At 39.7% G+C, this 14,843-nt stretch overlaps 3 protein-coding genes across 17 annotated transcripts in view; 1 reads left to right on the forward strand and 2 right to left on the reverse strand.

Moving 5' to 3' along the window:
* The window catches only part of ALG5 (ALG5 dolichyl-phosphate beta-glucosyltransferase), a 39,641-nt gene extending 36,657 nt beyond the window's left edge, over window positions 1-2,984 (reverse strand). The window contains exon 1 of the mRNA XM_039253612.1: window positions 2,871-2,984. Within this exon, the coding sequence (XP_039109543.1) occupies window positions 2,871-2,936 (66 nt within the window). The 5' untranslated portion in view covers window positions 2,937-2,984. The remainder of the gene's footprint in view (window positions 1-2,870) is intronic.
* An 816-nt stretch (window positions 2,985-3,800) lies between these two features.
* On the forward strand, window positions 3,801-11,294 carry EXOSC8 (exosome component 8). 4 transcript variants are annotated; one of them, XM_039253631.1, is made up of 11 exons: window positions 4,096-4,146; window positions 5,246-5,282; window positions 5,452-5,515; window positions 6,257-6,330; window positions 7,443-7,488; window positions 8,151-8,256; window positions 8,344-8,389; window positions 9,360-9,456; window positions 9,979-10,099; window positions 10,587-10,693; window positions 11,081-11,294. In XM_039253631.1, the coding sequence occupies exons 1-11, from the start codon at window positions 4,130-4,132 to the stop codon at window positions 11,194-11,196; spliced, it is 831 nt and encodes a 276-aa protein (XP_039109562.1). In that variant the 5' UTR covers window positions 4,096-4,129; the 3' UTR covers window positions 11,197-11,294. The 4 variants fall into 4 exon arrangements, with proteins under 4 accessions (XP_039109565.1, XP_039109564.1, XP_039109563.1 ...); XM_039253632.1 differs by lacking the exon at window positions 9,360-9,456 and having other exon boundaries at window positions 4,095-4,146; window positions 9,984-10,099; XM_039253634.1 differs by lacking the exons at window positions 8,344-8,389; window positions 10,587-10,693; window positions 11,081-11,294 and having other exon boundaries at window positions 3,801-4,146; window positions 9,984-10,072.
* The window catches only part of SUPT20H (SPT20 homolog, SAGA complex component), a 42,230-nt gene continuing 38,592 nt past the window's right edge, over window positions 11,206-14,843 (reverse strand). For 8 of the 12 annotated variants that reach the window (XM_039253616.1, XM_039253619.1, XM_039253618.1 and 5 more), the window contains 3 exons: window positions 14,044-14,149; window positions 12,469-12,572; window positions 11,206-11,712 (listed from right to left, as the gene is read on the reverse strand). In XM_039253616.1, coding sequence (XP_039109547.1) covers window positions 11,575-11,712; window positions 12,469-12,572; window positions 14,044-14,149 — 348 coding nt within the window. In that variant the 3' untranslated portion in view covers window positions 11,206-11,574. The remainder of the gene's footprint in view (window positions 11,713-12,468; window positions 12,573-14,043; window positions 14,150-14,843) is intronic. The other 4 variants (XM_039253630.1, XM_039253625.1, XM_039253628.1 and 1 more) reach the window with 1 other exon arrangement.

A 14,843-nucleotide genomic window follows, 5' to 3' on the forward strand; every position in this document is an offset into this window, starting at 1 on the left:
ACCATTTATTGTAACACCATTTTTACTAGTACACTTTCTGCTTTTAAAACAGTCAATCCACAAATTTGTGGAATGCTACTCATTTTTAACGTGGTGACCGTTTATAATATTGCACTGGGTACAAAATGAAACTGAACTTGATCTGATCAGTAGGAGCATGGAGGCAGTATCCCAGCTGGTGGCTAAGAGTTCCTACTCTGGGGATTCCTGAGTTCTAGCCTCGCATCTGGCTCTTTGCTGTCAGCACAGACCCCACTTTGGATCTTCTGTCCCCCTCTCTCTCTCCGCCCTTCCCCCCATTCCCCTGTTCATATGCACATGCACTAGACTCTCCCTCTCCCTGACCAAAAAAAAAAAAAAAAAGGTTCCTATTTTGCACACCAGTGTCTAGATTGTATTTCTAAGTTCAATATCCTAATAAAATTGATAATCTTTGTAAGATGCCACAGAATCATCTCATTATTTTAAAAACTTTGCCTTTTGTCTTACCTTTTATAACTGAAAGACATGTCAGAATAATTGAATAGCTGAGAATGATTTTTTTTTCATTATAGAATTCCAGGTAATACACGAAAAAGGAATGATACAATTAGAGTATTCCATACTGCAACCCCCAGGGAAATAATGGATTTAGGTTGACAACCTATATAATTGGTTAGTCAGGCTAACAAAACTTCTGAACTCCTGGGTTCTCTGAACACCAGAGAAAATCAGATATTACAAGCCTTCTGATATGATACAAGAGGAAGTATTCAGTATCAATCACATGCCATTTTTAGTTAAAAAACTCAGACATGCATTCGACTGAGTATCTAAATATTACTACCAGTTTATAGGAAATTCAGGGGAAAGAGTAGATATTAAAAATCACCAAGAGGATGCAATCAGTATAATACAGATTGTGAGAAACTCTACAGGACAAATGACCACTTATTAAAGACAAGGAAAGGGAGAAAAAAAAAGACAAATTGTTACAGGTTACGATACTTGACATGTATCTATCGTGAATGCTCAGTGGTACAGAAGGACTATACTAAAATATACATGAGACATTTGAACAGATGGGATATTTGAAATCACTGAATAATGGTTAAAAATTTTAAAAATCCATTATAACATGGGGCACCTGGGTGGCTCAGTCAGTTACGCATCCGACTCTTAGTTTTGGCTCAGGTCATGATCTCACCATGTGTTTAGTTCGAGCCCTATAGGGCTCTGCACTGTCAGTGGGGAGCCTGCTTGGGATTCTCTCTTACCCTCTCCTGCTTGTACTCTCTCTCTCAAAATCAATAAACTTAAAAAAAAAAAAAAAGAAAAATATCCATGATAACTTTATTATGATTATATTTTTATAAAGGGAGTCTTGTCTTTAGAGATAAACGCTGAGGATTTACAGATAGTGTCATGTCTTAAATTTGCTTCAAAATAACTCAGAAGTGGAGGGACAAAATGTATGGAAAGTGGGTATATACAAAACTAGGTTTTTTTGTTGTTGTTTTTTACATGATTTCTTGCTCCAGCATTTAAAAAACAATGAAGTTCCACTAACTGTGTGACATTTTCATTCATGAACTCTCTCAATCTAGTCTGTTTCATCAAATAAAGCTAATGATAACATGTATGTCAGCATTGTTTTGAAGATCACAAGAGATGGCGCCTGTTAAACACTGAATACAATACCCAACATACCAAGAGTCCTCAATAAATGGTAGCTCTTCATAATCACTTCAAGCTAGTGGGATCAAATACTTGCAGTACACCCTCAATGGACCCATTTAACTGTGCAACAGATAGATTCAACAAGCCGATTCAATCCAGGATTCTGTCAAATCTGCTCCCACTGAAACCCTGACTTGCTCTAAACCCTGAAAAACCCCTGAAATCTCCCTTTCTCAGGCACAAATCAACAAGTAGTCAGGGCACATTGCTTTTTCCCTATTAAATTGTTCCTAAACTCTGGAGTTTGCAAACCTGGCAAGGAGGAAGAACCGCCTTCCTAGCAGTGCGATCTAGGAGGGCTAATGGGAGTCGTCAAGGAAGCCGAAACTTCCTTTTACTATGGAAGCTTACGGGAGTAAACGCCACTTACTGACTGCATGGCAGGCTCATTCCAAATTACGTGCGGGAGAGCTCGCTTGGCAAATTGTCTATTACTTATGCATCAGCAAGCGTTCCTACAATGGTTGTTTCCAGAGTAAGAGCCAAAAAAAAAAAAAAAAAAATCCGAAGTTTGAATTCTATTGTATAGCCTCATTCAGAGGCAGCGAACTTAGGGTATTTAATATTGGGACATAACGACTCCCAGACCTCAGGCAACACCGCGCCTGAGTGTCTTGGTCTTACTGAGTCCCTCCTGGGTCTTCCCGATCCATAATTTACTCCATTCTGTAACAGCTGGCTGTCGTCAGTGCTCCGTCACCCCTTTCTGTGTGTTTAAGATCAGGAAAAGGGTGAGTCTCGAGAGCCCACACCTCCCGGGGGCTCGAGACCTTCCCAGCTGGAACCAAAACTGCACAGGCAGCAGGCCTGGGGCGGGGGACAGGGGGTCTTGGAGAGGTCGTGACTGATACGGTGCGTGGACAGAGGGCCAGGGGCCAGGGAGCGAGTGGAGACTGGTAAGCACGACCCCCCAGTGAAGAAACGTACAAGGCTCCGGGCACAGAGGGAGGCGACGCTGCAAAACAAATATAAAGAACGGAAGACAGGGGGTGTGAAAGTCTAGGAGGAGAGACCTGCGGGTCAAGGTCTGGAGAAGCCTGGAGAAAGGGGACCTGTCGAAGGGCGGGCAATGCGAGGAGAGGATGCGTGCCGGCCGTCTCTACAGACAGCGGTGAGCCCGAGCCCGCGGCGGCCCCCGTCCCTCTCCTCACCAGTGTCAGGGCTGCGGCCGCCAGCGCCACGCCGAGCACCGCCAGCTGCAGCACCAGCGGAAGCATCCTCCATGCCCGGGTCGCCGCCCGCCCTACCCCGCGCCTACACACACGCGGAAGCGCCGCCGTGCAGCCCCGCCTCCAGCCGGCAGAGGGGCCGCGCAGGCCTGGCGCCCGCCGCCCACAGCGCCCCCTGGCGGCAAGACGAAGAACACGCAGCTCTTGGGGGCGAGGCTCAGCAGTGGAGGTGGGCGCTCTGCGCCGTTGGGTTGACAAAATCAGCAAGTAAAAACGCAGGATGTCCACTAACTTGAGTTTCCGGTGGGCAATGAACAGTTGTTTTTTTTTTGTTTGTTTTTTACAGACTTGTTAAAATACAATTCACACACTATACAACCCACCCACTAAAAAAGTTTTGGTATGTTACATGAGTTTTTAAAAAAACGATACAGCATAAAATTTGCCACTTTTTTCCAATTTAAGTGTACAATAGTGTCATGAATTATATTCACAATTTTCTCTATCCATCACCACTATCTATTTCTAAAACATTCTTTCCTCCCAGCAGCCCCTGGCAACGACTAATAGCATGTGCCATTTGGGGTATGTACACTGAATGTTAGCCAACTTGACAACAAATTATATTTTTAAAAAATTACTCTTTATCTGACATTCACATTTAATTGGATGTTTTGTATCCTGTCTGGCAACCCTACCTAGCAGGGAGGGGGCGGTTTTGAGCCACTACACAGCCTGCAACACAAGCCGCTCGTCTGGAGCCTGCTCCGGGGACCTGCCAAGTGTAAGTGGTGCTGACAGTGAGCGCACAGAAAGTTGATATAATTCTCCAGTAACTGGGGCAGGGAGCCCTTGCCCCGGGCCCCGGGCCCAGCCTAAGACGGAGGCGGGAAAAAGACGCAGACGCTTTGCAAGAAAGCTCCAGGCTGAACACCGAATTCTTGGCAGTAGGGTCGCTCTCTTAAACTACCAGACTGTTTCCGAACAGATACATGCGTGTCTTCTCTAACAGCAGATTCGTCAAGACGCGTCCGAGGGGAAGAAGAAGCCTGAGGGGGTTGCCGGGACCCAGAAGGTCGACGCCAGGCGGGCCGGGAAGCACCTCGCCGCGCCGCGCCCGCTGCGTCTCGGGCACCGCGAGAAGGGCGCAGGCGTCCGTGTCGAAACTTCGGAGGCGGGGGAGGCGAGCGGCCCGGAGGCGCGGGGTGGCTCTGCGCAGGCGCGCGCGCGCGGGCGGGAAGATGGCGGCCGGGTTCAAGTGAGTGCTGGCGGCCCGCGGGCGCGTGTCTGGACCCTGGCGGATGGAGGCTTCCTTTAACCCTTCGCGGGGATTTTTTTTCACCTGGAAGCCACCCTGCCAGTTTCCCACTTCTTTCCCTCACGGAAGCAGGCGGCGGGCGGAAGGACCTGGAGGTGGAAGTAGTGAAAGGAAAGGGGGCTTCTTTCCCGCAGTGACACGGGAGATGCAAGGGACTGTGTACAGAGTTCAGGACCCGCTGCAAGCGCTCGTGGATTGGTGTGTAGTGGACGGGCGGCCCCAGGAGACGCCGTTGTAAATCTTTTAAAAAATGTTGTATGAGAACCACGTGCCACCCTGTTCTCCGTCTCCTTGATTGATTTCGGAAAGGACTGTGCCTTGTTCGGAAGGTTTTACTTGTGCCGCTCTGGTGAAGCCTGTAGATTTTTGTCCTCAGAGTCAAGTTTTTAAATGGACAAAATACGTAAGATTCCAAAGGAAAACAGTTATAGTGACACAGTTATCTTTCCATCTGTATAAACTCTTGAGTTCTTGAGTGATAAATCTATGCTTTTGCAAATTAACTTTCTTAAGATCTAGTGGGGTGTCTAGTAACAACTGGAATTTCAAAGTAACGAGCTTGCACAAAACCTTTGGCAACTCTAAAACGAAAACGTTCAGTCTCTGTGGTTGTTGAAGTTGCAGGCACTAATATTTTATGAAGGCATATTGCCTGCGGTCATAATTGAAGAACATGCTAAATTTCAGTTACAGGAGAGTGCGAATAAAGATACCTTTTTTTTTCCTAAGTACTAAGAGTATCTGCTTCGAAGCGAACGTGACATTATTTTAGCAACTGAATGAATTCTTTTTAAAGGTGTCCAAAGGCTTTGGACTCCTACCTGTAATTGTTTAAGGTAGAGTTAAGGACAGGAGTTGGGTGTGATTGCTACGGGAAGAGTCCTAGGTGTCAAAGGAAACAGCAGACTTCGTGAGAGAAACTTAGTTACAAATTGGGGAGATTTCTTCTGCTGCATGATCACATTAAGATCTTTGCCAGTTTCGGGATTTATGTTAAGAGTCATTAACTTACCTCAGATGTATTTATACCATGTTTCAGAACTGTGGAACCTCTGGAGTATTACAGGAGATTCCTGGTGAGTGAAGGTGGTTATGTACAGATTGTAGGATAAATCTTTTGATAACAGTATCAGAGCTTCTTTTGAAATTGACTTATATGAATTAAGGAGGTTTAATGTGTTTTCCTTGTGCGTGTACAACACAAATGTAGATGTAATCTGCTTTCATGTAAATATGTTTATTTAGAAAGAGAACTGCCGGCCAGATGGAAGAGAACTTGGTGAATTCAGAACCACGACTGTCAACATAGGTGAGGATATTTTTCAGTTCTCAAATAGAATGTTGAAGTTGCTTCAGCATTTTTTTATACTATTTTTATTTGTAAAGTTTTTTTAACTCACTGTTGTCTCAATTGGTGTTTTTAAAATTTGAAGTTCCCCTTCATTCAAAATCTCCAAGACATGATTTTCTTTCTTTCTTTCTTTTTTTTTTTTTTTTAATGTCGGAGAGAGTCAGGAGGGGCAGAGAGAGAGAGAGGGAAAACCCCAAGCAGGCTCTGCCCTGTCAGGCACTGTCCACACAGAGCCAGATGTGGGCCTCAGCATCTCATAAGGAGATCATGACTGGAGCCATACCAGGAATCTGACGCTTAACCTACTGAGCCACCCACATGCCCCACAAGACATGGTTTCTTACGTCTTATGCTTACTAAACTTTCTGTCACAAACATAGAATTTTCCAGTTTAACCTGTATGACATTCCTAAGTCCTAGAGTATTTCAGCCAAATGCTACTCTATCTAAGGGACTCCAGGTATTTTTTGTTAGGTTTTTATCTGTACAACAGTTCTGTGACTGAATGAAAATGTTTAACTCAAATTCAAGGACAGGTGAATAATTCCAAAAACAGTAATTTTAAATAGTGACATCATTTAAAAAAAGACTTGAGCTAGGAATAAATTTTAATAAGAAACAGATACATAGCAAGAAAAATTATATGTAGAAAATGAAAACTTTCTGTGGACTTTTTCATTTTGTTTATTATCTTTGCAGGTTCAATTAGTACCGCAGATGGTTCTGCTTTAGTGAAGCTGGGAAATACTACAGTAATTTGTGGGATTAAGGCGGTAGGTTTAATATATCTTACTGAGATCTGAATTCCAAATTAGCTTCATATACTTATTAGATGGTAATTTACACCAATAATTCTGTTGATCAGGCTGTTAGGTGTCAGTTTTTTAGTATTTTTCATTTTCCAAGAGCTTTCACCTTTGAGTAGATAATACTCAAAGTCTAATGACTTTTATGAACATTTGTCAGATGGACTGAAATGAAAGTTTTTAAAATTTTGTTAAAATTTATTTTGAGAGGGAATGAAAATGAGTGGGGGAGGGGCAGAGAGGGAGAGACAATCCCCAGCAGGCTCCTCACTGTGATCGCAGAGCCTGATGTGGGGCTTGAATCCCACATCATGAGATCATGATCTCATGAGATCATGACCTGAGCTGAGATCAAGAGTCAGATGCTTAACCAGCTGACCCACCCAGGTGCCTCTGAAATGAAACAGCTTTTTAGTTTTTGGTTTTTTTTAAACTAAAACTTTTAGTTTTTTAAGAATTTGGTTGAGAAAGGGATTTTTGGTGACCTCCTTTTAGCCACTTAATCTGTGCAAATATATAGGAAATTAAAATTGCTCAAAAACTTGAGGGAGTTAAGAGGTACTATTTACTGAGTACCTGCTGTGTTCTAGGCACCTTAAATTAGATCCTTTATTACAGAAATTACCAGTTTAATCCTGAGAACAATCACTTGAGGTATAGTTTCTGTCTCTTGTTTTACATGAGGTTCAGTGACTTGTTCAGGAACATATTGTAACTAGACCTTAGATATAACTTTGACTCCAAAGCTTGTAGTTTTTTCAGTGACTTCTTTGTTATAAAATGACTGGAAGAAGGTGGTGCAGAAACTCAATACATTTTTATAAAGAGCCCAGATAATTTTGGTGAGTAGCACCAGGATGTAGGCAACTATGCCATGCTGCCTTTTTATCTTGCAGACCTAATATGAGGACTGGCGCCAGTGTCCATTGAGCCTGATAACCCCCTAAGCATAGTAGATGCTCTTGATGTAGTTAACTAGCTAAGATGCTCTTTGATGAAGGATTCTCCCAAGTGACTGCAAAAGTGTCTTCACAGATTTTTGAGTACCATCTTTCATGGGAAGTTATTTGCTTTTATAGGAATTTGCAGCACCACCAACAGATGCCCCTGATAAAGGATATGTTGGTGAGTTAAACAGTTGTGTAATTTGAATACAAATACTTTAACACATTTAATTCTAATCTTAATGCTAATGTTAAGTCCTAGTGGTGAGCTGAATAAAACTTATGATTCAAACATAAAATAGAAATGAAGCAGACATTGCTGAAAAGTTTTCTGTATTGTTACAAGATAGTCTAATAGCAAGATAATTTTGTAAAATTTCAACTATAATCAGTTGTTTATACATTCCGGTATCAACCAAGAAAACAGAATCTCTTAGGAAAGGGTTGCAACTACAATCGGTGTTTCCAAAAGATTTCACTTATACCATTATGCAATTTTCTTCTTGCCTTGGACCATCTGTTTATGGTAGGAACAAACATTTTAAAAATGTAGGCAGCTGGGTATGAGTAGAGGGGCTAACTACTGTTACAGACTGAGGTATTTTGTTAGAAATCTTTTAAGGATTTAGGATGATTGAGGCCTTAATAGGTGCTTTATAAATTTTTGATATTGTGGGAAAAAAAAGTTGGAAAATGTAAATTTTATCTAAGCCTAAGAATCTTAGACCAAAAAAAAGGAATGTTAGTGTTTTCCACTTGGCAAATCCTGGCTTTTAATAATCTCTTTAAAACTTCTGTAAACCAGAGGTGAAGTTTAGTTCATAGCTGCAGTGTTTCTTTCAGTTCCTAACGTGGATCTACCGCCTCTGTGTTCGTCGAGATTTCGGTCTGGACCACCTGGAGAAGAGGCCCAAGTGGCTAGCCAGTTCGTTGCAGATGTCATTGAAAAGTAAGATCATCATAGTAACACTTGACTGTCATTCATTTTCAGGTAATTGTTGACCTTTAATTTATTGTGCTTTATTATTAAATCAAGTTCACAGATAATTCAGAAAGAGGACTTATGCATTTCTCCAGGAAAGGTAAGATGAAGAAAGAAACTATGAAGTCTTATTAATTCTGAATTGTTTTTTGTGGGACGAGAACAAAGGAATTAAAATAGTGAACCACAGTGGCCTCAAATATGAATGTCTTAAGCTGGAATTCAGCTTAAAAAAAAATCAGGCTTACTCTGTAACTAACATCTAAATAAACTGTGTGGTTCATAAAAAAAAAAAAAAAAGACTAATTACCTGATTGGGAGCTACTTTTTGAGCTGAGGTAACTTTTAACACATAATTAGTCCATTGTTGATTGCATATAGATTATTAATATCTGATCAGCTTATGTTTAGGGTAAATCCACACTAAATTTTAAGTCTGTTTAAAAGTTAGAACTAATTAGGATGTAGAGCCTTTTTGTATTTGACTATTTACAGATTAGCATTGTAAAGCCTGTGGGAAACTACATTTTGGGTTTCATTTGAGACTTTTTTTTTTTTAATTTTTTAATGTTTTACCTATTTCTAGGAGAGAGAGAGAGAGACAGCGTGAGCAGGGGAGGGTCAGAGAGAGAGGGAGTCACAGACTGAAATAGGCTCCAGGCTCTGAGCTGGCAGTCAGCACAGAGCCCGACGCGGGGCTCGAACCCACGAACCGCGAGATCATGACCTAAGCGAAAGTCGGACGCTTAACCGACTAAGCCACCCAGGCGCCCCTCATTTGAGACTTTCAAAAGTATTTCCTTCATCTGCTAATTTCTAGATCTGTAGCCCTTGATGGAAATGTAGATCTTGTTACTTAACAGCTTGATAGTTATATGCCAGCTTTTGCCAACCTGTCTTCTATGTTTGGTTATTGGTTATGCACTTTTAAAAGTTTTTTTTTTTTTTTAAGTTTTTGAGCCTTGAAGGTTATCATGCTGGTCTAACCAAGGGTTCTGTGTGGTTTTAAGTTGAAATGCCATGTTCTATCAGAAGGCTGTAATATACACCTTGTGTAAACTTTGTTTTAGCTTTCTTGGGTTCTATACTGTGATATCATTTGCCTTGACTATGATGGGAACATCTTGGATGCCTGTACGTTTGCTTTGTTAGCAGCTTTAAAAAATGGTAAGCAACTTTAATAAAAGGGAAAATTCTTTTTTATATATCAGAATATTGCTAAACTTTATCAATAGATTTTTTTTAAATTTATTAATGTTTTATTTATTTCTAGGAGAGAGAGAGCGAGCGTGAGCAGGGGAGGGTCAGAGAGAGAGGGAGTCACAGACTGAAACAGACTTCAGGCTCTGAGCTGGCAGTCAGCACAGAGCCCGACGCGGGGCATGAACCCACGAACCGCGAGATCATGACCTAAGCGAAAGTCGGACGCTTAACCGACTAAGCCACCCAGGCGCCCCTATCAATAGATTTTTTAAAGGTTTCTGTTAATATTTAGTGATGATCATTCATGTGTTTCTAAATTAAAAACCATGTTTATAGCCACTAAATTCACCTTAATTATCCTAAGGTAATTTTTTTAAAAAGAATACTTCTAGACAATTTAAAGAGGCAAAAGTGAATTAACAAAGCATAGAAAGCAGTACTTATTAAAATAACAGTGAGTTACTTCACATATTTGCCTTTTTCTAGTACAGCTACCAGAAGTTACTATAAACGAAGAAACTGCCTTAGCAGAAGTTAATTTAAAGAAGAAAAGTTATTTGAATGTTAGAACTCATCCAGTTGCAACTTCTTTTGCTGTATTTGATGAGTAAGTTAATCAACTGTATTAAGAAATCGTGTATTCAGGGGAATTGCGGACTGTTACTCAGCTTTCTAACTTTTCAGAAAATGCCTAAGGTGACCATACATCCTAGTTTGTCCTGGACACCTAAGATTTATAGCTGTTGTCTCTGCAGGATTATCAGCTAATACTTATACTTTCAAAAGCATCCTGATACAAATGATGCATTTTGTGCTCTCCCTATCTGACCTGTTCCTTGGTTTCCTTATTCCTGTGTAATTAACCTTCAGATTTACCTTAGGCTATCTTCTGTATTAACTAAGGATAGTAAAGATTCTTATTAGTAGTAGAATATTAGGTGGCTGTTAACTTTTCTGGTTTCCTACCAGTTCTATTCTCATGCTTGTATCTGACATCAATACCTAAGCTAAAACGCAGTGATTTTATTCTTCGTAAATAAAATTTGTTCCATGGATTGATAATTTATACTTTTTTTTTAATATATTTTAAATAGCACTCTGCTCATAGTTGACCCTACTGGAGAGGAGGAGCACCTGGCAACTGGAACCTTAACAGTAGTAATGGATGAGGAAGGCAAACTATGTTGTCTTCATAAACCAGGCACGTTCCTTCCATTCAGTCCTTTAAAAACTGTGTTTTTTTTGTTCTGTTTTGATGTTTATTTTTGAGAGACAGAGTGTAAATGGAGGGGTAGAGAGAGAGGGAGACAGAGAATCTAAAGCAGGCTCCAGGCTCTAAGCTGTCAGCACAGAGTCCATTGCAGGGCTGGAACCCACAAACCATGAGATCCTGACCTGAGCTGAAGATCAGATGCTTAACTCACTGAGCCACCCAGGCACCACGCCTCCCTTCAGTCCTTTAACACGCAAAGTAAAAAACTCAGTGTGAGCTTCTTTGTATTAGAGAGGGCCAAATGGAATGTTTTGTTGATACCGATTTTTTATAAGTAAAACAGATCTTAAACGTGTTGGCACAATAATTTTTCAGGTGGAAGTGGGCTGACTGGAGCTAAACTTCAGGACTGCATGAGCCGAGCAGTTACCAGGCACAAAGAAGTAAAAACGCTAATGGATGAAGTAATTAAGAGTATGAAACCCAAATAAACCACCACATTTTCAAAACGGATTTATAAAAACTGTATTTGTTACACTGTGCACAAACCTTTTATACTAAATAAATATCAAACTACATTCTTCTGAAAGATGTTTCTAGTATTTCTTAGGTCACTTCCATATGTGGTATGTACAGTGAAACCATTTTTAGAAAGCAGTGACTTAGGCAAACCAACCCTAATGGTTCATTAAACCATCTCCCTGTTTTTACTCAAAAATCCTAGGGTTGTGCTTCTGTATAAAGTTTGTACATCTAGCAATGTAAAATACTGACATTAAAAAAAACAAAACCAAAAATGAAGTAGAAACTCAGAATCCTTTGATTCGATGCTCTTATGGTTTTAAAAAAGAAAAGCAAAAAAGCAAGACTCAGAATTTTGGAGTGGTTGGCGTGCCTCTCTTCATTTTACTTTTTGACTGGCTGCCTGTATGCCGATGACGATGTAGCTGAGCTGTTTGTGCTGCTGCTGCTGCCATAGCCATTTGATGCTGCAAGAATCGCAACTGCTGCAAAAGGGAGGGAGAAAAAGTCAAGTTACGTCAGTGTAGGCAGGTATGGAAAGGTGCTTTTCCTGAGAGATGAAAACAACAAAACTGAAAGGGAGAAAGCACCAAGATAACGGAGAGGGACTATACCACACTGAGACAATGCACAGTCAAACAGCACCAGTGGCACAGAAGCCTGTTGAGGGCTTTAAAAATGGTTCTTGGTAAACTTTAAAAATATTTCTGTTACTCTGCCCTGCCAGTCTATACTGTAGTAACTCAGCAACTTCAGTTACTATTTTGTTGTATGATAGTTTATAGCAATATAAAATCACACTGCATATCAGATAGTCAACTATAAATAAGCGGACTCCCTACAATCCTGGAGTAACATTTTCCTACAACAGGCACGACATTTACTAATAGGAACACTGGTATACTTGCCTTTTTCTGCAGTACGGTATCAAAAAGTTAACCTTTGGCACTTACAGCTGTCTATTTCAAAATCTACTGGAAACTACAAAATGTAGCTTATTGTGCCACCAGCACTTCATGAGAGCTTTTAAGTTAGGAAGAGTATGGCTTAAATGTACAAATTATGTTCAGTGCTCCAAGTTGACCAGCTAAAATGCCAGGCTTTCAAGATTTGCAAAATTATTTACCTACTACTGTATAGTCTTAAAAGACAGTAAAATAAAACTGAAGTAAGTTATGCTAAGGTACTTTTGGAGCAGAGTTATCTTTAAAAATGTAATCAGAGTGAAGTTGCTGGATTACTTGTATCTGTTGCTGCTGCTGTTGAAAGGCAGAGGAGAGCTGGAATCTCTGCTGAGGAAGGCTTTGCTCAGGTCTGTTCTCGGCAGAGCCAAGCTGAGACAACACTACAGAGAGGAGAAGGGGAAAGCAGGCCAGTCAAAAAGTTTGAAGGCTACCAGGGTTAGAAAAGGACAACACAGAAAATGAAATAATAGAAAAGTTATCAGTATGATTAATCTTAAGTATCAAATCACAGACATTTCAGAACAAATTTAGTATAGTCTCCTGTTAGTCCAGGGTACCACTGATTATAAAATCTCCTGCATATGAAAGGGAAGGGAGTGCCTGTGCGACAAAGCACTGTATCCCTCCTCTTAAATTTCAATGGAATTTGATACTAGTGTTATTTTGTTGAGAAGCCTTTCTTGCAAAATGTAAAATATAGTGTTATTTTAAAATATAATCAGTGAAGTGGAAAAGGGGTAGGAAAAGTCCAATCTACAATTACAACAAATGTGGTAAACCAGTGCTTTAAACAAAAGGTGCTACAGTAAGTTTAGACTACACTACTAGCTACAATGGTGATGAACTGAGATGGCATTATTCCATTTCTTTTTAAGCTGAGTGGGGCCACAGTAATCAGTTCAGCCCTCTCAATGTACAGATGAAGAAATTACAGGCCAAAATGGTCTGAATGACTCAAAAGTAATCATTGGCAGGTCTCAAGCCAGAAACATTCTCTTGATTTTTTGGCCTAGATTCTTTCCACTAAAGTATAGGACAGCCATTTTAGGAAATTTGTAACTTGGGTGATAAAGGTTTATGCTCACAAATTTCCATCTGGAAATTCACCAGCTTTAAATAAGACATTATGTAAGATCTTGCTTACTCTAAATTCAGACACTGGGAGTTGTATATAGTAAGACAGTGAGCTCAGTGACAACTCAAAATGTTGATGTTATGTTCATTCACTCAATACTCAAACTCTATCATAGCTTATTTACTTATATAGCTTAGTGATTTTAATTAAATGCAAAGTTATAATTACTGTCTTTAAGTGACAAGATATTTTCATTAGAGGTAAATCTTTCGTTTACCATTTATTGCCAGAAGTGGCCAGCAGTCACTTAGTATAATCTTTTTTTTTTTTTTAACTTATGGTTAAAGTGGCTTAAAAGTTATTTCTGACCATTAAGTCTTAATTCATGCAACCGTGAGCTACCAGAAAAATACAATAGATTATGCTGTCAAGAAAAATGAAGTCTTAATAACCGAGAAGAACTCAAGACTTAATAGCTTTGGTAGCTTCCTAGTAAGCTGGATAATTGTATAAAATATTACCAACGAACTATAATGTGAATAAAACATAACTGCTGCTAATGTATGTATGTAGGTAAAAACACTTTTAATCAACTGTTAAATTAACAAAAAACATCTGAGAGGGCCATCAATCGACTTAATAGTTCATGCATTAAACAGAATATATTTTTTCCCCAGTCACTGACTATAAGAGAAAGAAAATTAAAATACTGAGTGATCCCTAAATGATCAGTTATTTTTAGTAAATTCAACATATGAAGGCATGAAGATACCCACCAGCTGCCTGTGATTGCATAAAACTTCCTACTCCAGCAAGGTTAATAACAGCAGCATGCTGAGCAGATAAGGCCTGTTCTTGACTGGTAGAACCTTGTTCAGAGCCCTGAATAAAAAAATAATATATCACTTGTACAGAAAGAAAAACAATTTTGAGTTGGTGAAAATTTCTTTTTCTTGTATGGGTAAAAATACCAATATTAGACTACATCTTATAAAAAGAGTAACATAAAAAATATTTCAAACATACTTAGAATTAGCAAGACTAAAGATGTGCTATCTTTTTGATTTTCAAGTAAGCTCTATGCCGAACATGGGGCTTGAAATCACAACCCCGAGATCTTATCGACTGAACCAGCCAAGCACCCCAGTATGTCATATTTTGAAAGCAAAAAAATAAAACCTAATTTTCCAGAATTGACTTTTTTAAATGTTCTTATTTATTTCTGAGAGAGAGAGAGAGACAGTGTGAGCAGGGAACCCACAAACTCTGAGATCATGACCTGAGCCAAAGTCAGATGCTTAACTGACTGAGCCACCCAGGCACCCCCCCAGAATTGATTCCTTATTGGTTTATTGTTTGATGCTGTATTAATTAATTCTTAAGCTTCATCAAAATTGTTTTTTAAAGCCTAAAACTCTTTGCAATATAGTACTAGAATTTCTTTTTTCTTTTTAGTACTAGAATTTCTAATGATCTCAATAAATGACAAAAAGGAAATAAAGGCGTACAAAGAAAAAAAGAAAATTGTCCTCATTTGCAAATTGTATGGCTATCTAAAAGGAAAATCATTACAAAA

This window comes from Hyaena hyaena, unplaced genomic scaffold, assembly GCF_003009895.1.
Source record: "Hyaena hyaena isolate Hyena2069 unplaced genomic scaffold, ASM300989v1 scaffold_457, whole genome shotgun sequence".
In the NCBI taxonomy this organism is placed as follows: Eukaryota; Metazoa; Chordata; class Mammalia; order Carnivora; family Hyaenidae; genus Hyaena; species Hyaena hyaena.

Coding starts and splice junctions, on each gene's coding strand:
- EXOSC8 (XM_039253631.1), top strand. Junction 5,283..5,451: donor AGTATTACAGGAGATTCCTG/GTGAGTGAAGGT, acceptor ATGTTTATTTAG/AAAGAGAACTGCCGGCCAGA. Junction 7,489..8,150: donor CCCTGATAAAGGATATGTTG/GTGAGTTAAACA, acceptor TGTTTCTTTCAG/TTCCTAACGTGGATCTACCG.